This window comes from Melitaea cinxia, chromosome 23 (genome assembly GCF_905220565.1).
Source record: "Melitaea cinxia chromosome 23, ilMelCinx1.1, whole genome shotgun sequence".
Classification (NCBI taxonomy): domain Eukaryota; kingdom Metazoa; phylum Arthropoda; class Insecta; order Lepidoptera; family Nymphalidae; genus Melitaea; species Melitaea cinxia.
The window spans coordinates 4,578,343-4,600,971 of NC_059416.1; the positions used below are offsets into that span (position 1 = coordinate 4,578,343).

General features: G+C 31.8%; 1 protein-coding gene and 1 long non-coding RNA gene across 2 annotated transcripts; one reads left to right on the forward strand and one right to left on the reverse strand.

Moving 5' to 3' along the window:
• Positions 1-117: 117 nt before the first annotated feature.
• Positions 118-8,715, reverse strand: LOC123665272. Its single transcript, XR_006745021.1, has 3 exons — positions 8,705-8,715; positions 442-445; positions 118-190 (listed from the first exon to the last, which is right to left on the reverse strand). It is a non-coding gene; the product is annotated as an uncharacterized LOC123665272 (long non-coding RNA).
• LOC123665263 (homeobox protein slou) lies at positions 2,001-21,704 on the forward strand. Its single transcript, XM_045599590.1, has 3 exons — positions 2,001-2,286; positions 20,747-21,066; positions 21,440-21,704. Exons 1-3 carry the CDS (start codon positions 2,001-2,003, stop codon positions 21,686-21,688), a joined length of 855 nt encoding a protein of 284 aa, XP_045455546.1. The 3' UTR covers positions 21,689-21,704.
• The last annotated feature ends 925 nt before the right edge of the window (positions 21,705-22,629 follow it).

Genomic DNA, 22,629 nt, shown 5'->3' on the forward strand with positions numbered 1-22,629 from the left:
TAAAAGAATTAGTAGGTTAAATGAATACGGATTTGTACGGTACCAAACTTTCTCAATTTTCAAAATTATTTTGTTAAAGTTTATTTTATGACAACACTAAAATTTATGTGCAGGTAATTTTTAATATCATATTAAAAATCGACCGTTCCAGCGGTGATGAAACCTGCATCTCCAACTAACCGTGTCGGTGCTATGGAACGGTCGATTTTTGATATGATATTAATAATTGTTTAGAATTCCCTAATGTGTGGGTAACACAAAAATATATCGTACGAATTACTCAGTTAACTATAAAAAATATTACTTTACATTCTAAAAGTTTAAGTAGATAGGCTTAATATTTTGTAAATCTTTAAAGTATTTAATCGAGGCATGTGAGATGAATATAATAGTCTAATACTTTATATATTACGTAAATAGTCATTAAACTTCAATACTAACCTCTCTTTATAAAGATCAAACATCTTAATAGACAGGTATACGCAGGTTCGATTAATTGATCAAATGCAATCAGCTATTTGAAAATTTATTTACCGTGACGGTAAAGAAAATAAGGAAACTAGCAATACTAAAAAGAAAAAAAATTATATCCAATACTCGGCTCTTAAGCAGTGTCGGGGACAGTTAAAATAAATATAAAATTTATGAATTGTGGCAGCGATACACATAATTGTGAAATTGTGAAAGCCTACTTTTAATTGAAAATACGTTCATTTTATCTCCATCTCATTTTATATCCGTATCTCCATCCTTTTTATTTTAAAAGACTTACGAAGTTGGATTTTGATTCATTAATGGTTCATAATATGTCTTTAACAGCTTAGGTACGGCATGCTTTAATATAAACAATAATGTACCTACCTATACCTACCTACACTACCAGCTGCACCATACGGCACAGCGATGTTTTTTTTTTAAAGACAATCGAAAAAGGTACTTTAGTAGAAGATTCCTAATAAATGTTTATGTTTTCAAATTAAAATCAAAACTAATTTGATACTCATTTGCTTTAGTTTAATCATGTAAATCAACGTTATAGGTACATTAACGTGAAAATTAAACTAATTCTCGCTCAATGAAAGATTAAATTACAATCTTATTATTCGCAATAATAGAAAGCTACAAAAGAACACACATTACCTCTTACGAACGAGCCCAAGTTAAAACTGAACAAAGTTACAATAAACAGAGTTAATACATCCTCACAGGTATTTAAAGACCTATACAAACACGTTAATGGCGCAAATCGCTCGCAGCCACAGCCCGAAACCCATTAAGTTCAAAACTCAATAAACATCATTGTTTCAGCGCTTAACTACGAAAATAACCCGGCAGAGCCGCACGGGGCCGCTTTGGCCCGATCTTCAGCTCGCCGCGACCTCTAATATTCATAAGTCAATTTCCTGCCCCATTAATACGTAACGAAGTAGCGCAAATGGCCTTATCGCTTGTGCGCGATTACTTGCCCGCCGCTCTCTTACATAATTCAACGTATTAAACGAAATTGTTTAAACCTTATTGCTCGATTACGTTTCTCCACCCCAGGCACGCCTCGTTTGCCTCCTCCAATCGCGGGCTCGGGTTCTCTCCCCTCCGACTGATTCGGGCCCCCTCTCGTAGAGTCTCCGCCTGCTCTGTTCCCGGCTTTATCGTTTGTAGAGTTCCGATGTTAGATGCAGACGGTTGCGTACTTATTAGCGCTTGCGTCGACGGATTTCAGTGCGATCGTTTACGGGTTCATTTCGTTTTTTAAATTTTAATCAGAACACATGTAGCACAAAATTAAAATGAAAAAATATTTTAAAAATAAATAACAGCAATATTAAAATTTGTCCTAATTAATTGACTTTATAAATTTAAATAAACAAAAAAAAAAAACAGTAGCAGTGCAGTGTTCAGTGTACGAACGTTTTGATTAAAGGAACTATTGATAACACAAACTAACAATGAATTTAAAATAGTTCGATGTTTGTGGTATATTTAAAAAAATAGACGTTGCTATGACGATGCTGGCGATGGCGCGAGGGTCAGAGGATCGGCGAGAGGAAGAGGCCGAGGCCGAGGCGGAGGCGAATGGAGAAGTAGATGTCGTCGGAGTTGAAGAGGCCGCTCCGGTCGACCTCACAAGGCGGCTTGGGCTCACGAGGCCACCAGACCGACCGGCCATCGCTTTCTCGGTGGAGAATATCTTAGACCCGACCAAGTTCACCGGCAGGTCGGAAGTACCGCTGCGGTATGACGAGACGTATTGGAGACCTCACTACGATAGGGATGATAGCGATTCCGGTAAGTTAATAAGATCTCGTTTCTTATTAATTTGTCCACCTTAAGTTGGTTTTTTAGGAGTTAAGACAAATATGAGCTTGAGTACCTCTACTTGATAGGCTCTACCAGTGATTTGTAGAGACTAATTCATTGTGTATTAGGCACTTTATTTTTTTTCCTTGCTATAATATTAATGTACTATTTTATATGTGTATCGATGTAGTTTTATCATACAATATAGGCATATATATCTATATTACAATTTATTAATAATTTATAAATCATAAGAGAAAATACAATTCTAATAAACAATTTTATATTTTTATTAGTTGATCTGGCGAACGTCGTTCCGCTATAGTTTTTCTTCGTGAATATACTGTCATTTTTTTTTATTTTCTTTTATGCAAACCTTGTCCCGACGATTACAAATAAAAAGAAGACTTGTCCAAATTGGTGCAGTTTAACGGAAGATATGCGCGTACATACTTACGGCAAATAATTTTTAGTACCTGGGTGACCGAGCTTAGCTCGGTATTTTTAGTAAATCGTGTTTTTTTGGAAATCATATTTAAATACGAATTACATATTTATAAAATATGAATAATATATTTTTTTACCGACAGTAATAAAAAATATAAATATATATACAAAATCAAAAATAAAAGATAATTAAAAAATATTAATGATCAAATATGAATAATATTTTTCGATTTTACCGACATAATAATAAAAAATAAGAACTGGCTATTTATAAAAAAATAACGAGTACAATTAGAAAAAAAAAGAAAAAATAATAATCAATATGGAAATTTGAAGATTTGAACAGTGGTCTTTTCGGTCGATCCCAACCGGCCGATTTCCCACCTGAGCTATTACAACGTTATTGGCAAGTGCGAAATTTACCTTCCTATTCTAACGATATTGCAGACATTATTTCATTGTCTAAAAACTGGGATAAAACGACATTTTCTAAAAATGAATCCTAGGTAGATTTATTTATCTTCCCCGAAATCCTCTGCATACCATTATAAATTTCATGAAAATCGTTGGAACCGTTTTCGAGATTCAGATTCTATATATACAAGAATTGCTCGTTTGATAATATTAGATTTATATAGATTTACCAAAAAAATTTTCTTAATTTCAATAGAATATGTACCCATATAGATAATTCTGTATCTATCAATATTTTTAGCCAACAGCTTATTTACATCGTGTATACGTTTGTTTTACGCGTGTGACAATTTTTATCTAAATCATATTATAACTAAAACAATTTCCGTTTCCAGAGTTAATTAATTATTATCTGTGCTAACAACCGGGACCGGCGGCGTAGCGGATAGTCATTAACCTATAAAATAACCCATAGGCTACGGAAGGATGAAAAAAAAAAATATGCTAGCTAAGCGAGAGTATCTACCTACTTTCACTAAAAGATGAAAAAAAAACTAGAGTTTAGTAAAAATACATAATTATATTACGTATAATCACTACACAGTATAAAACAAAGTCACTTCCCGCCGTCTGTATGTTTAGATCTTTAAAACCACTCAACGTATTTTGATGCGGTTTTCTTTAGTAAAAAGAGTATTTCTAGAGAAAGGTTTATATGTATAATACACGCATAGAGGAACACTGATAGTTTTTGCAACCACGCGAAGCCGGGAAGGGTCGCTAGTTTTTAATAAAAAATGTAGATTAATTACTTTAATGTATTTTTGTGTAACGCAAGTATTATAAATAAAGTCAGTTATAAATTGTATAATTCCTACTTACAATCGAACATACGGCTAAGCAGCCGTTCCAGCCAGCGATCGAACATAGGGCTAAACAGCCGTTCCGTTCCAGCCATTTCTACCAAACTACCCGAATTTTATAAAATATTTTTTTATTATACCTAGTTGACAAAAGTCTAAGCACCTAGTTCTATTACCGAAAGCGATTTAACTTGCCTACACATTGTGTCATGATTTTTTTTAGGAACGTGCATCTTTGATACTTGTTCAATCAGTTCAATCTATTGCCAGTCCACAGCTGGACATAGGCCTCCCCAAGTTCGCGCTAAACATCTCGGTTTTCCACAATCTTCATCCAGCCCACACCGGCAATCTTACGTAGATCGTCGGTCTGACGGGCCGGAGGACGTCCCACACTGCGTTTGCCAATGGATGCGATGAATGCGGTCCTGCGACCCAGATGACCAGCTCACTGCAACTTCAACTTGCTAATTCTGTGGGCTGTGTCGGTTACGTTGGTTCTCTCGCGAATAGTCTCATTTCTAATCATATCTTTGAGAGAAACCCCAAGCATAGCCCGTTCTATTGCACGATGAGCGACTTTAAAGTCGTGGACCAGTCTCGTCAGTGACCGCGTCTCGGCTCCGTATGTTAACACAGGCAGGACGCATTGCTCGAAGACTTTTGTCTTCAAGCATCGAGGATTCTTCGAAGTGAGGACTCGACGAAGCCTGCTAAACGCCGCCCAGCCCAAACGAATCCTTGTATCGAATATATATACTAGTTATTTTTTATTTACCTATTTAAAAAAAATAATCTCTAGAAAATAAAATTATAATTAAATGATATTTATTTTAATAATCTTTTGCGTCAACAGGTTGTTTGATGATAGAAAACATAGATGATGCATTCATAGCTAGACGGTTTTCCTTAAAATAAATCTACTTATTTAGTCTTTTTAGTGGTATCTACTTCTTCAAATTACTGCATTAATACAAACTACTTTTTTAAAAGTGTTAGTCATTTTATATGTAAAGAAAATAGTTTTAGGTCAGGAGGAGGTTAGGAGGTTAGGTATTTTTGGTAACCTATTTCGCACAACATTAAAAGTGAACATAAGAACATAAGAACTATTTACAATAAGTTTGTGGAGTGATGCGTGCATTGTATGGATGCTCACACACCGGGCATTGCGGCTTCGATTCCATAGGCATTTGTTTCCGGTTTGGATATTTGTCCTTGTAGGTCTCCCCCCCTACCGTGCCTCGGAGGACAAGTTAAGCTGTCGGTCCCGTTTGTTACCATACACATCTGATAGCAATCGTTACTCATAGTAGGGAATATATCCACCAAACCGCAGTGGAGATCGATTAAACTCTGAAAAGGTATAAAGCCTTCTCCTATATGGACAATGGGGCCTATGTCCATTAGTGGGAAGTCACAGGCTGAATCGTTAGATTTTCGCCGAAGCCTACAAAACCATAAGTTCTCAAATTATGAGTTTCATAAAATGTTTTATTTTAAATTAAAATTATATTATTATTTGCAATTTAAATTATTAAATTTTACTGCATCTTTCAATAAAATTTATACATTATTTTTGAGTTTTATTTTAAATGTTGGTCGTTTTGATATACTTAAAATAGATCAAAGTATACTAACTCTCTACATTTGTTCAAAGCGGAAGCTTTCTTAATTTAAATGTTAAGTTAGTTATATCCGTTCAATAAACTAATAATATTATAAGCAGTATTATATTTTTATATAGGTAAATACGACTGATTTTGTAATTTATACAAATTTGTTAATAAAGTATGAAATGTTGGTGTGAATATTTTAAATCTACCAATGATAACGTATTCTTACTAATAAAGTTTAATTGGGTGCTAATTAACTGTTTTTCTCTTTATTGTTTAGATGGAAACAAAAAGTATTCTAAAGCTTCGAGCAAAATACCTTCGCCTAATATTGGGACATTTACGAATATATAATGTAATCTAAGAATAAGAACATTTGTAGTAAAACAAAAATACACATTATTAAGTATAATTATAATGGCAACCTCAGATTAATAAACAAAATATTAATCTGAGATGGCAAAGTTAACTGTAGATAAACACTCTACTGTTATAAATTACCTTACCTAAAATTTACTATAAGGTAGATATTTACCAAAATAAACTTAAAATAATAACCAGATGGCAGTTACTTATATAATTCATTATATTGATTTAAAATATATTTCAGCAACTAGCTGACCCGGCGAACTTCGTATCGCCTAACAGTGACTTTTAAGTATTATCACAAATATTTTGTATGGGAGTATAGAAAAGTGTTGTTTTTAGACTTTTTCAGGAAATTAAAATTTTTTTTTAGAATTTTTCTCTCCGTAAGAACCATCCTCGTAATTCAAGGAATATTTAAAAAAAAAGAATTAGCGAAATCGGCCCAACCGTTGGTCCAATTTGATAAAAATTGGTTCAGTAGTTTCGGAGTTACATACCAATAGCAGCGCCACCTATCGGGTCCGATTGAGATAAAAACTACCCTATCTCCCAAGTTGGACCATATTACAGATGTTTAAAAAATTTGATAAAAATTGGTTCAGTAGTTTCGGAGTTACATACATTTCAAATTTTCATTGTTAACGCCCACCCCCGTAATCCTTAATGGGCATGAGGTATCCTAAAATCAGCTCATCGATCATTTCTACATAACATATAGGAGATTCGTACCAAATTTGGAGTCGATAGTTTAAAAACGGTAATTTTCCATTGTTCCCCGCAACAATATAATAAGTAATGTGAAATAGCTAGTTAGTACCATTTTTACTGTATGTAAATTAAATTAAAATGCGGTCTACGAAAAAGATCAATTTAATCATTAATAACTTACGTAAAATGCACCCTAATATATTATTTAACATGAACTTTATTGAATAGTAATAAAGTTCAAATTGACTCTACATTTTAGTTAGAGAACGTTTGTATGGGAAAAAGAAAAGGGCTGTTTTTAGGGTTTTCACAAAATCTATTCAAAATATCTATTAATTAGGGAATTAATATTAATTTTGTTACGACATTTCCGCTCTTATAAATGTTGCAATGTTGTTTTTTTGCCTATGGTTTTTCTCGATAGGTTTGTACATAATAATAGAAAGCAATATTTTATAAAAACGAGACAAAAACTTTTCGTCATAACTATTTTAATATTAGTCGACAATGTAATATGGATGGATTTTTTAAAATTATATTGCTTGCATGCATGCATACAGCCTATATCATCCCAATGCTGGGCTTTCTCCACGTTGGAGAAGGAGGCCTATTATATTAAGTAATTATAAAGATTGAGTTTTTTGAATTCATCTTTATAAGCATCTTCATGTTTCAGGCTATATTTACCGAACCTATATTTCAAAATAAGCATCGATTTAGCCATATTAGTTGATATCTACCTACATTGTTTTCATTTTTGTAATATTTGAGTCACTTTAGCCTATCTCAGTCCACTGCTGGACATAGGTTTCTCCAAGTTCGCGTCAAAAATGGCGTGAACTCATGTGTTTTGCCCATAGTCACCACGCTGGGCAGACGGGTTGGTGATCGCAGGGCTGGCTTTGTCGCACCGAAGACGCCGCTCCTCGTTTTCGGCTTGTGTATTTGATGGTTATCCCGCCATCGGTCGGCTATTTAAGTTCCAAGGTGGTTCTAAGGTGGAGCGATGATCCCTTAGTCTGCTTCTTATGACACCCACGGGAAGAGAGGGGGTGATTATATTATTTATTGCCGTAACCACACATCACAATATTTGAGTACAAAGGGCAAAAGACTCTAATACCTACTTATATATAAAATTATAGTTTTATACACAAAAACATAAATACCTTTATAGAATACTTAAAACAATTTCAAATACTTATAAATATAATAAAAGTGTAAAAGCCGGATGTTTGTAATTTTGGTTTTAATAAAAACAAACTATAATGCTTGTAAAAGCAATACCTAGAAGCCATAGGTAACAGTTCTTTTTGCATTTTTTTCTTTCCGTATGCATGTATAGGTATGTACCGTCGACCAAGAAAGTGATGTACCACCCTAAGATTTAATACCACTTGCAGATTCATAGGTGATAAAGATTTGTTTCGCTTGCAGATCGATCGGACAACTTCTATTGCCGTCTTTATCTGATTATTGATAACGATATTATTTATACCTAATAGTGTTTAAAATGTCACGTACAATAATGACGTATGAATACTTATAAATTAGGTTTACGTCATTATAATTATGTCTCTTTCAGTAATATTTTTTAATAACGAACCTTGTTGTAATTTTCGATGACCAGGAAACTAAATCAAAACTGTTACACCACTTTCTTGGCGACCGTACCTAGTAACCTTCTACCAAAGTTAAAATTTACTGTGTTTCTTGATTCACTATCTAGAAGTGTATTGTGTACTTTAGAAATAATAGTAGGTAAGTAGCCAAATCGTAATCATTGTCTTGTAGTACACCTACTTACCGTAAGTGAAACCGCACGATAAAGCTAGTATAAAAATAATTGAATCATACTTTTTAAACGCAACATTATCATTTATCGTAATAATAATTTAAAATGACATTAATAGCTTTTAACATTTTATTTCAAGGCCCGCCTTTGTTAGTTCTATAGTTCTATACCTCATATTGTCATAAAACATTAACAGTCAATTATTTTGATAATGGGCGCCAGTCTAGAAGTCGATTAAAACAAATTATTGTGTCTTTTGTGTTTTAGATTGCTAACGTGACAGCTTTTACGCATTACAAATCAATTCGCAGATGGAATATAAATCACAATATCAATTTATATCTTATGTCTGTAGTAATAAGGGTTATTGGATTGTTTTTTGATTACATACAGGACAGTTTGTCGAAGTTGAAGACTTTATTAGGCACGTGATGAAAGGTAAACGACGTCGAACGAACGGAACAAGGTTGTATTATTTTTAGTTTATTAGTAGCTAATAAAGATTTCGTGAATTGAAATGTCAGTTCCGTCATGTTGGTTTTAGTTTAAATGAAGAATTATTGGTTGTTCGCTTAAATATTTGCGATGTTATTTATTTCGATATCTTTTCGTGTATCACGTCGTTGAGAAATCATATTGATTATAATTGGAGTAACAAAATTTTATTTGTTATTTACAATAAAGAAGTTCATGAAAAATTAAAGGATCAACAACCTATATTTAAACTTTGGTATTCACGTGTTTTATTCACAGAACTATTTCGTTTTGCGAATTCCATTGAATCAATTGAATGCACTGCTATACTTTCTGTAGGTATAAACTCTGGTTATTTACCTTGCTTTGCTATACTACTTACTTGTTCATCCTAATGTTATTAGTAATTAATTTTTATCATTTTCAAAATATTGATCGATTGACGGTTATGCAATGAAACCTGGGTAAACTTATTTGTAAATATAGGTACTAGTTTATCGTCACAGCTTCACCCGCGTGAACTAAGTTTTGACTGATCCAGTTTTTTAATCGGACTAGTTGCTCTTCAGGTGGTTGGTTTTTAGTTTACCCATAACAAACAAACAATCAAACGTTTCTTCTTTGTACTTAACATTAGTATAGATAACATTTTGACACTTTAGGTGGACATGTATTTTAATTTGTAATTTTTAAAATGTTGTGAGCTTCTAATGCGTAGCTTGATTTTGAAAGCTGATATTTTAAGATGTACCCTATAATTTTATTGTTAAATGATAATTTGAAAAAAAAACCGGTTAATTTTTATTCTGTATAATAATAGTCTCACATATCAAGTGCATCGTTACCGAGATATCAGACAAAAAGTTTTTTCGAGATGACGCTTGAAACCCCACCTGAATCTGTGCATTTTGTTGTGATTTTACGCTAAGTAAGTGATCTTAAACGTTAAAAAAAATTGGATAAGAATATTAGTTAATGGTCGACCAAAAATAAAACGGCTATTTTTACTGGTCTACTGACTGTATCCCAAAATCCGGGGATAAGGCATTGCGGGATTATATTCGATTATTTTTTTATTGTATGTTTCAATTATTGATAATAGTAGTACAATACATATATTATTATAAAAGAGTACCCGTATAACTAATTAGTAATAATAATAATAATAATAATAAAAATTCTTTATTGTACACCAAGAATGAGCAAAATTACAAAAATAAAAACAGGAGATAAATACAAAAGGTGGCCTTATCGCTAATCTCTTCCAGGCAACATGTAGGTGGTTTAGGTGTACAGTTTTATCTAAAAACTATATATTTAGACAAATAAATAATGTAAAAAAAAAATAAATAACAAAAATGAAGTAGATGTACGTACATAGTATATATAGACAGTTGAAAGTTGTAATAGACATACATAAACGTATATATAGTTGATGAATTATTGTGATAAGATTCAAAGTGAAGTGTAGTATTTTTTATTGACTGAGGTTATAAGACTTTTTTAAAATCATCTAATATTAAAGTATATTTCGGTATCATACTTATAATCTTAGAATTATTAAAGCTAATAACAGTCGTAATTATTTTTTTTATCAGAAATATTCTTAAACTGGCTAACGCGTGATCCAAAAAGCTCAATTTATTTATAATTGAACACATGTTTGACCAGTTAATTATTAAAATTACATTTAATCGAAATCGACCGACAAAAACTAATAACTACATCCCAAGTATTAAAAGTGAGAGAATAAATACATACAGATAAAAAAGCGAAAGTTATAAACAATGTCCAGCGTCCGACCGGAAGTTGCAAAACTGTCGCCAGCAGCTGTACCAGATGTTCACGTGTTAATTGATTTACTATACCTACTGTAACACTTATAATTTTATTTTTTTATTTTTCTTTCTAGTTTTGTGGAAAAAAACTGTCGTCATTGCTGAAAAAATCTATCACGAAATGTTAAAAAATTGAAAAGAAAATTGTATTGGTCATTTGACAACATGTGAAAATAAACTTTTTTTTTACTAGACTATGTTTTAAAATAGGTAAGGAAGATCTCAGCAAATTTTTAGGAATTTGCATTATACCAGACTTAGCGAGAATGAAAATAAATTTAATTTTTAAATTTGGAGAAGATCGCGTTTAAAAATTAAATTCTCGATAAATGTATACAAAAATAAATGGTTATACTTCTTGGACCTAGCGTACTATACCATAACTAGTTTAGGTTGTTAGAATAAATGGTTAAAGAAATTCGAAATTCAACATAGGGACAGCAAAATCTCCGCGCTATTAAATTCAAAATGGCGACTATATTAAGATGCGAGATAAGTTTGAGATAGCGATTGATGTATTATGCACCATTGTCTCAATATCATCAGAATTTTTTAGAAAATATATTCAACAAATGAACATGTCGAATAAACTGTTTTTTTATCTTTTTATTTTATCTTCTTTTATCAATTGGAAGAAAAAATATATTATAACTGAACTTTAGTTAGCTTTTAACAATTATTTGGAATTTACAGTAACTATAAAATATGTATTTTTTAAAATTATACTTTTACTTGATAGTAATGTATTTTTACTAAATGTTATTTTATAATAAAAAAAATCTATCTAAATATGTAAATTGTTATACACTACTACATAAGCTTCACTCTAGCCTCAAACAATGCTTTAATAATTTTGTAAGCCCTGCAAATAAGAATGCAAACTTTAGCCCTACACTCCAAAACATGATTGGTCTGCGTTAGAGAGAGACAGCCTCATTTCCCCATACGTTAGAAAGAGTCAGATTCAACCCTTAGCCGTTGCGTCCCTTTACGCACCAATCCGTGAAATTAGAGTCGTCTAAACGAATCTAACGATTATTTTATTATCCCTTTTGCGCTAAGATTTGTTCCTTGCTCACTCAAATAAAAATAAAAGGTGAATAAGGCGTTTGGAGGGTCAAGCGGACATAAATTTTGCGTTCACGGTCTATGTTGGCTTATTTTTCGGCCCTTTAAACGCGTAGGGCAATTTGATTTTCTGGACGAGGACCTTAGTACGGGAGATTTGATTTATTGTCTTGGTTTTTTTTATCCCATTCGTTAAGGGTTAAGATAAATAGACATACGAGATTGATGCATTAAATGCATTAAGAATTTTTAGTACGAAATAGTTTCTGGTCTATCTAATCGTTAAAATAAAAAAATTAAATTAAAAAATTTTCATTTAATTTTTTAAAATATGTTTATATACTTATCTATGTCATGTATGCGTAATATAAAATGTACAAGTTTGTAACAAAAAAAAAATCGAATTCATCTTATATAAGATTGTGACACGGATCTTACCTCAGTTTAAATGTAATAAAAACATTTTTTTTTTTACGAATTACATCTAAAATTAAACATTCAAATAGTTCAATGATTTGCCTGGCAGGCTTGTACTGAGTAATTTCAAATTCTCTAAGAATTTTTCTTTTAAATAACATTAATACCTTCTCTTCTTTTATTTTCTTTATCTAATACAATAATAATTCTTTTTTTATCCAAAAAAATACAGTAAATGACGTCAAAACTACCTATAGAAAAACATAGATAATAAAAATATTTACAAATCCACAAATAACACATACCTAGGTACATAGAACAATACCTTCCTCTTAAAATATATATTTTTAAATTAAAGCTTAAAATATTGAGCACAGATTAATAAGCCAACAAATAATTATTTTTTAAATAATCTGAATTTTTTGTTAAAAATATACTAACAAAATAACGTTCAGGCCTATTTAATCCCATTGTCATTCAACGCAGTTACGGCGTTGTCACGTAATTCGAGCTGTAATTAAAAAGTCAACAGCAGCGTTGCCAACATTAAGTCCTCGTTTACCCGCGACTTTGTGTATAAACACCCTTTAATTTTAACTTGATTAAAATGAAACTCAAACTTTTGCGTTCCCGCGTTTCATTTAAAACAAGATGTCTCTATGTTGGTATCTACTGACAAAATTAATTATGAAATGATTAGAACTTCGGTACAATTGCTTAGATGTTTTATTAGTTTTATTATTAATAAAATGTCAAATTTATCAGATAGTATTAATTGCTATATCTTTCCTAATGTTTATAAATGTCACTAGCCAGTGCTAATAAGTAATACCATATGAAATGTAGAGTCGGAATTAATTATCAAAAAACTTTTGAATTCTTCCTACATTCCAATTAGGAGTGATTTTTATTAAATACTTACATTTTACGAGAAATTATCTTTAAAAAATAAGCATTGATCTTTATTTTTGAAAAATAGCTTGTAATGCGATAATAAGGTGATATAAATTAATTTTGTCACCTCATGAATATTTAACGCATTACGCGGTCGTTATAACTAGTCCGGTTCGAAATTAAAGTGTCATTACCGAGAGTTTTACTAATTGGTTCCTGAGCTTAATATGTAATCTATTCTATAGATAACACTCAAACGATGCGCCGTTAAAACATCGAATCAAATAAATTAACTCCATAACTCCGTTCTAACGTTTAACATAACTGCGAACATGAGCCCCTTCTCGAAATCACCCAACCAAGAATCCTGCCCAAATTACACTTCTCCATTTTCTTCATTTAACAAATTGATGCTACTTGCTTATAAATCGTATTGCACGAAAACAGGCTTTACAACAAACATGATTAAAACTAAATTCCCGTGCGATACCATCAAAGGCGTACGAATGCTTACGCCCAAAAGATAAGGTTGAAATTTTGGCTAATGTCATTACGTTAGGGGATTTTTAGCCTTACCTAACAGAGTTTAAAGTGTATAATTGCTTGTCAATGAATGGGTGGAGGTTTGCGGTCCAAGTTTGTAATTAATAAAGCCCTCTCGATTACAAGTGCCTTTCCTCGCTGGGATTTGGGGTATGGAGAGCAGAAAATTGTGTTTGTTAAAGCTTTATCTGACTTTGATATCGGGAATCGATTTCTATTGCAGAATGATAGATAGAGTCTAGGAAAGGTTAATAGATTTATCGTCAGTATATATATATTATTCTCTAAATATTTTTGTGATCAGAAAATTTGAGTAAATAAAAATTAGAACAATAATGTTACAAGTAAAATATTAGGCCGCTCCAATTTTTTTTTATCAATTTTGATACCTACTTCAATTAGATTTTTGTCCAATAGTAGAGCAGTGACTTCATATCGCTTATATATAACAAGTACCTACTAGTTTAAGCGTGTAATAACGTTATTACTAGTTGAGAGCCGCGGTTTCACCCGCTTTATTTTGAGGAAAAAAAATAGCCTTCTTTCTTCTGAAAGCATACCTAACCTTCCTTTTTAAATAGTTTAAATTTTTTGTTGTGGATGGCGGTTGAGCAAGCAATCTATACAAATAAATAAAATTCGAGTGTCTGTTTGTAATATTAAAAGAACCGCTTTTTGCTAAATTTATATGTATGTATACACGGTACATATACCAAACTAACTGTGCCCGCGACTTTGTCCGCGTGGAATTTGACAAATAGTTATTGTTTAGTTCGCAGGGTTATCATCACTTCAGCCTATGGCAGTCCACTGCTGGACATAGGCCTCCCCAAGTTCGCGCCAGACATCCCGGTTTTCCGCAATCTTCATCCAGCCTACACCGGCAATCTTACGTAGAAGAGTTATAAATAAATAAAAATTCTAAAATAAAAGTAGCATAAGTTACTCCTTATAACATCAGCTATCTGCCAGTGAAAGTCCCGTCAAAATCGGTCCAGACGTTTCAGAGATTAGCCGGAACAAACAGACAGACAAAAATTATAAAAAATGTTATGTTATTTTGGTATATGTCCCGTTTGTAGGCGCACATGAATTTAGTAAAAAGCAGTTATTTTAATATTACAAACAGACACTCTAATTTTATTTATTTGTATAGATGATCATAATAAGTTTAAAAAATTTAGAAGTCGGTATTAAAGGAAAACAGACTGCAAAGGCCAAAGCGGCTCAACTGGTAGAGCCAGTAAAAAGGAATAAAACGTAGGTAAAGTGATAGGTACAATGTTTATATATTTGCTCGCCCTCCATGTTCGCATGATGTCGACACGAGCTACAAGCTTTAAAACTACCTATTTAGGGGAAGCTGTCTCTGTAATATTATTTATTTTACCAACATTGATATCTGAAACTTTATAATTAAGTATATTTAGTTTTAATTTAAGCTGAAATCTTTAATGTTTTTGGTGATCAATATTTTAACATTTGATAATGTTTGTTATTAATAAATAATTATGATATTAATATATCTGAAAAAGGATGTAATTTGTTTTTTTAATATTAGTAGTCATAAGGCATTATTTGGTCATACGAAATAATCAGTGGTGATTTATATAGTAGGTGATAGTACTTATAGCTATTAGAGATAGAGCACAAGGAAATATCTGTCTGAAAATCTACAGCTGCCCGAGTGAAGTACTTCAACATTACAAAAGATAATAATACTATTACTAAGTACCCACAACACGTCCCTGTGATAGCTAAAATAGTCAGAGTTGAATTGAGAGAGGGAGAGTCAGCAATGCGCTTGCAATGCTCTGGTCATGTAGACATCCACGGGCTATGGTAACTGTTTACCACCAAGACTGACCGTACGCTTATTTGCCACTGTAGTGGTTTAAAAAAGTCTAGGATCTAGGTTTGGTTTTCATTCTTTTTTTATGTATGTTTTAATCAATAAAGAATATTTGTACTTGTTTCTTTGTGGTTACCCCCACATTGATATTAGTTTCTTCTATTACTGCTATGAATCGTAACATAATGTTTTATAGTCTCTTATGAGATTATGTAAATTTTAGACGAAGAAAGAATTATTAAAATCGATTTACTTTGAAAATTATTAATAACAATTACACTGTTTCATCTTTATAACATTAGTACCGATAAATTAACAAGGCCTACGGTTGTTTGACGTTCAAACGTCTATCGTCCACAACATTTGCATTATTTTTAGAACATATTACGAGTATGACAAAATAATCGAACAAAAAAGTATCATCATTACATAGTATAAACAAGCTGTGTGGTTACGGCAATAAAGAATATAACCACCCCCTATCTTTCAGTGGGTGTCTTAAGAGGAACTTAAAAAGCCGAATGATGGCGGGAGAATCATCCAACTGCTGGCTTTGAATTACACAGGCCGAAGACGGGCAGCAGCGTCTTTGGTGCGACAAAGCCAGCTCTGCGGTCACCAACCCGCCTGCCCAGCGGTGACTATGGGCAACACAATGAGTTTACGCCATTTTTGGCGCAAACTTGTGGAGGCCTACGTCCAGCAGTGGACTGCGATAGGCTGAAGAGACGATAAAAAAAGTCGCTTCCCGCCGTCTGTATGCTTAGATCTTTAAAACTACACAACGAATTTTGATGCGGTTTTCTTTAGTAAATAGAGTGATTGCAGGGGAAGGTTTATATGTATAATACATGCATAATATAACAGAGGAACACTGATAGTTTTTGCACACTTGCGAAGCTAGGGCGGGTCGCTAGTACTACGAGTACATATATATTTGACACTACACAACATGCCATTAAACTTATCTTATTTTGTAGGTACATACCATGTTGTTAACTGTCTAAATGAACTGTATTTAAACTTAACACTCCGAACAAATCCCCGCGATTTTTGTAGTGCATTACTGTAATTTTTAATATAACATGAGTTTAAATAAAAAAATAAAAAAAAACTTACATATAATATTTCGATGTGTATTTATTATATTTTTATGATGACTGATAAAATTAGTAAAAGCGTTATTAAATTACTGTTTTTTATATAGATTATCTCTGTCAAGTAGAGCACTATTTAAATGAATAAGCATATACTTATATACCTATACTGGAATGTATTATTGTTAGTATCATCCCATGTTAGCGTTTGATGTCGGAAATTGAAAGGGTTGTCGATTATATAAATTTCTTAGATTTGACCTTATATGCAAATAGGAAATTAAAATCCTGCACTATATGTATATGATCTAAACGAGAAGAAACAGAAAGTGAAAAATAAACTCTTCCTACCCGGAGAGTCAAAAATACACACTTACCAATCTGATTTTTTTTAATGTTTAGTTAACGCTTAAATTGTTCAAAAATATGGTTATCTCTCAAATAAAAATTTTCAATCAAAAATACCGACACCTACATAATTTTTCCATTTATCGAAAAAGCTTACAGGCCTTCTTATATTTCTTTTAGTGCTGAATGTATTTTTTATAATCTCTATATCAATTCTTACTATACCTTTTTTTACAAATGGCAACCCTAACTAACTGGCCTATTAAATCAAGTCGAAATTTGTTTTTGTCGATTTTTGTCATTGGCTAATTGCCTTAGGCATTGTTGAAGTTTCATTTCGTGTTGCAGATTGATTAACTCGTTGGTAATAGGAATAAAAAAAAATAACCTATTTATATACTATTACTTGTATACGTTTTAGAAGAAAAACAATTTATTGATAATTAGTTATTTAATAGAAGCTCGGTCACATATCTTATCTTTCATATTTATATTAATTAAATAATAATTAGTGTAAAAAGTACTTTATTTATTTAAAATTATATACTTTCTAATGATATGAAGAAAAAATTGATTAAATTATCGTTTATTCGTTCGGAATGTTTATGCTTTTTTGTAGCAACTTAATGACAGCTTCAATTTTTAGTACGACGTCCAACAAAATTTAATATGACTATTGTCCGCAATTCATACCAAAATTAAAACGCAAAAAAACAAATATAATATGCTTCTTCTATAATCGTTGTAAAAATTGCTCTTTTAAACCCTCATAAGTTTATATATGTTACCCTTATAAGTTTATGTATGTCTGACGCCGCGTTGGCGCAACGGTCACAGCCATGTATTGTACCTGTACCTGTTGCGCTGGCGGTTGCGGGTTCGATCCCCGCACATGACAAACATTTGTATTGGCCATACAGGTGTTTGCCGTGGTCTGGGTATTTGTGCAGTCCTTGTGGGTCTCCCCACCGTGCCTCGGAGAGCACGTTAAGCCGTCGGTCCCGGTTGTTATCATATACACCTGATAGCGATCGTTACTCATAGTAGGGAATATATCCGCCAACCCGCATTGGAGCAGCGTGGTGGATTAAGCTCTGATCTTTCTCCTACATGGAGAAAGAGGCCTATGCCCAGTAGTGGGATATTACAGGCTGAAGCGTAAAAAAGAAGTGTATATATTAAGTGTGCTATTTTCACATACTTTTTTAATTACTATTTTAATTTTTGCTTAATTTTAATATTATTAGGTTAGTAAAGTAAATATTTAATAGGTATGAAATTAACTATGCAGGTTAAATTGTAGCAACTTAAAGTCATATACTGGAACGTTAACCTTATAAGATGTATTTAATTTAGTTAGCGTCGCAAGCGCACCCGTAATATATCTGTCCTCGGAACATCTGCCCGTAATTTTATCGCGTTAATTCGTACAGCACGATGCGGACAACTTGCCTTAGGAGAATAATCTTATACGGATCTTTATCACATGGAAAATTCAACTTAAATAAAATATATATAAGATATACAATTGTTTATCTCTATTTGTTGTTGTTACGTTTTGAAATGATGAGAATCAAAAAGGGACATGTCAAAAAGTGTGTTTTCATTTGTATAATAAAGTTTAAAATTATCGGTATGATATGTTTGTGAAAATATGAGACACGAACTTGTTTTAAAATAAATTTCAATTATGTTGTTTTTTTGTTTTGTATATATTTTAATTTTGGAATATGTTTATTAATCTTGTTAGTAATGTCTTTGTAGTTCGATATTTCTTTCGTAGTTATTTTTAAGTCTGCCAAGATAGAGGTACTAGAATCATGTATATTTTTAATGTGTAGGAAGATAAGTGAAGATTATTTATGAAGTTTTATTTATTTTGGTATATGTTTTATTAGTTATTAAATATAATCTTTTTATTATTATATACAAATTAACAAATTAATTTAGTTAAAAAATTATCGTATTAGAAATAGTAATCTTATAATCCCGGAAGAAAACTGGAAAGGGTACAAAGTAGCTCTATAAATGAAACTTTTGAATAATCTCTTAATTTAGAATATTATATTCCTACAGGTTGAAGGATTCCAAGCAAATTAAATAAATATACAACCAATCAATGAGTCTCAAGTAAAGTTTACACCATAACAAAGAAAATGTACATATAGCATACTGAGTTGCAGTAAAGTAAATTATAAAGATTATGTGGAGCAATAAAAACCATTAAAGTACGGCTCATTAGCCATAAACGCAATTATTTTAATATGGAATTATGACAAGCGACATTAGTGAAAGTTACAAGCGACCGTTGAATACGCTTTGATTTTAATTCCGCTATTATTAACGCCATTTCGCGGTTTCGAGCCCATAACATCGTCACACCTAAACACCACGACAATTTCGTTAATATTTATATATCCTGTCCGCCATTAGACACAACATTTCACTAATTTCACTAAGCACTCGTAAATTATATTTTAATGTTTCCGGACATTCGAAATTCGCTGCCAATGTTGCTGCTTTAAAAATTAATAGTCGATTTAGGGCCAGTTTCACCGTCTGTGGATAAAGTTTATCCTGCAAATAAGTTACGAAAAGACATTAACAGCAGGAAGAAGAATGGGCCATTTGGACCAATTTCTCCTCACTTAATTAATTAAAATTTCAATTCATATTTGCGAATAAAAATATCTCACAAATATAGTGGAATTTGATATTAAAAAGGAATGATATCTCAAAAACTTTTTTGGGTATCGTCATCCGTCAAATAGTATTATCCACAGCCGGTGAAAAAGGCCCTTGATAATATTTCGCACTGGCAATATAGGAAACGGATGTGGATATTATATCATTTGGACGTTCACGAAAATAGAGAATACGAATATAAAATTATCAAGGGATTATAAAGTGTTTAAATTATTAGTATTTTATTTGCGTTCGACGTATTTTAGTTTTTTAAGAGCGTCGCGATTAAAAGTATTTGATGTGGGGCACTTTATTTATTATTTATTTCGTAATAACCGTTGTCTATTACACGGAAGAAAACGTGGCATATGAATTATATACCTTTTAAACTTTTAAAAATAATAATATTTTGTTAATATTACTGTCGTAAAAAATGTGTGAGTTGAAAGAATGTATATATAACTCTATATTTAAGTTTTATAATTTGTTTTTATATAAAAATCTTATAGAGTATGCAAAAATGTGTTAATAAAATAAATCTCTTTTGAAAAAAAATTACACTTTGCTAACCAAATTTCATATGTACACGTATTTTGAATTATAATACAAAAGGAAAAATTTAAGGTGTCTAAATAATAATAAAAAAACCGACCTAATTGTATTTTCTTCGTGATACTCGAGTAAACAGACCGTTATCCTTTACAGCACCTAAAATAGGTAAAGTGACAAAATAAACTGTAAAAATAATTCCACATTACGCTCTTACCCCGTTGCAAGAAGGTTTATTTTTTAACGGACTTGTATGCTTATTACTTTTTTTTCGACAGTATTTTTAAATAGTTCTTTAAAAATTAGCGGGTTTTGAATATATACCTTTTCCATTAACAAGTTTTAACAAAAAAGGATTTTTGATAATGATACCACCCGTATTTTAAATATATGTATTACATGTTTGTACCAACATACTCTTTAGATTAATAATGTTACAAAAGATTTATTTAATCACATCTATTGTTGCAGTCAAAGACCACCTCCAGCATTCAGACCTCGAAGCTGATGATGTGGAAACAGACGACCAGACATCCAACATGGATGATGACATTTTAACACAGTCTGATCTCGACGAAAATGGAGAACCGAAGAGTCCAACCAGCTCCAGTTCAAAGAAATGCAAGAGTTCCTCCAGAGATTCGAAGGGGGGGACGAAGCCTAGGAGAGCCAGGACGGCATTTACCTACGAGCAGCTTGTATCATTGGAGAATAAGTTCAAGACAACCAGATATCTGTCAGTCTGCGAACGACTCAATTTGGCGCTGAGTCTCAGTTTGACGGAAACTCAGGTTTGTTATTTTAAATTCTTCTCGGTTTTTCTAAGTTGATTTTTTAAGAGAATTATTAACATGTATTGCGGCTTTCTTTTTTAACGATTGAAGTACCAATTTTTATAATATTTTCCTCATTTAAAAATTGTAATCGTGTAAACTTTTTTCCTCGAAAATGAATGGGTATAGATAATGATAATTGATATACATTTCCTGGTTAAATTACAGTTAATTAAATAATTGTGTGTAAATATAAAAGCTGCCACATGAATATGTAAGCAGTGTTCAAACTTTATGGAATTCCAAATAATAATGATCGGCTTGACTTTTTATATTTTAGTTCTAGAAAATACATCAATAACAAAACTAAGAATAAAAAATCTCTTCTTAGGTCAAAATCTGGTTTCAAAATCGGCGCACAAAATGGAAAAAGCAAAACCCAGGAATGGATGTCAACAGTCCCACCGTACCTCCTCCACCTGCGGGGGCCTTTCCTTCGGGCCCTTATCCTGGAGGACTTCTCTACTCGCATGGTGTACCCTACCCTTTCACAGGTCCAGGGCCCTATGCACCATACTTCCACCACTTAGCCACTAATCATCACCACAGCCATGGCTCCTTAGGTCACTCCCACACGTGATTATGGCAACGGCCAGGGTCTCAAGACCCAAGGGTCGACACGGACAATGAGAATGGACTTTCAAATTAGTGATGGCATTTCATTATAAGTAGAATAATTACAAAGTTTCTTATGTGTTTGACAGTGACAGTTTGAAAGTTATTGACAATGTGATTGTTTTATCTGTGTCCATTAATATTTATTTATTTTTTAAATAATATATTGTTTTATGACCAAAAATGTATAGTTAAAACGGCAATGTTTTCAAATAAATCAGTATAAATAAAAACCTCTTCCATCGCTGCTTTGCTTAATTTCGTCTTGTATAAAGTACCTACCTACCTAATAGTGCAATTTTCTGTATTTATTGTTTTAAAGTTGAATTGTGAATCGATTGTGATACATATTAACATAAGAATTTTTGTCTGGAATATCACACTTCTATAATAGAATATTTTTCTCTTGTACACAGTTCTTATTTAGAAGTTTTTAACCAAAATTTGACACTTGTTTTTTTTTATTTATATTGGACACTGTTATTGATAGGGCTAAAAATAATCAGCTTATGAAATTGTATTATTTTTTTTGTATAAAACAAAAGTGTGATATTTAATACTGTAAAAATTAATTCAATATTAAGATAAAAATTAAAGTAACGTGCTAAATTATATTAGTGATATGTATGTACATTTTATACGCTTAAATTTCATTTCTAGTATATGTAAATATTTCAATAGAATGTAAAATTAGAGGCAATAATAATAATAGATATACTCTTAAAAATGATAAATGTCAAAAGATTATTCAGCTTTTTTTTTCAGCTTGTACCTACTAGAATTATTAAGCATCGAAGTATTATAATATTAAAAATAATTAAAATATAAAATAATTAAATATAATATATATATTTATAATTCGAAACAAAAATGGGTTTTTCAAAAAAAATAATTAATTTTATAAAT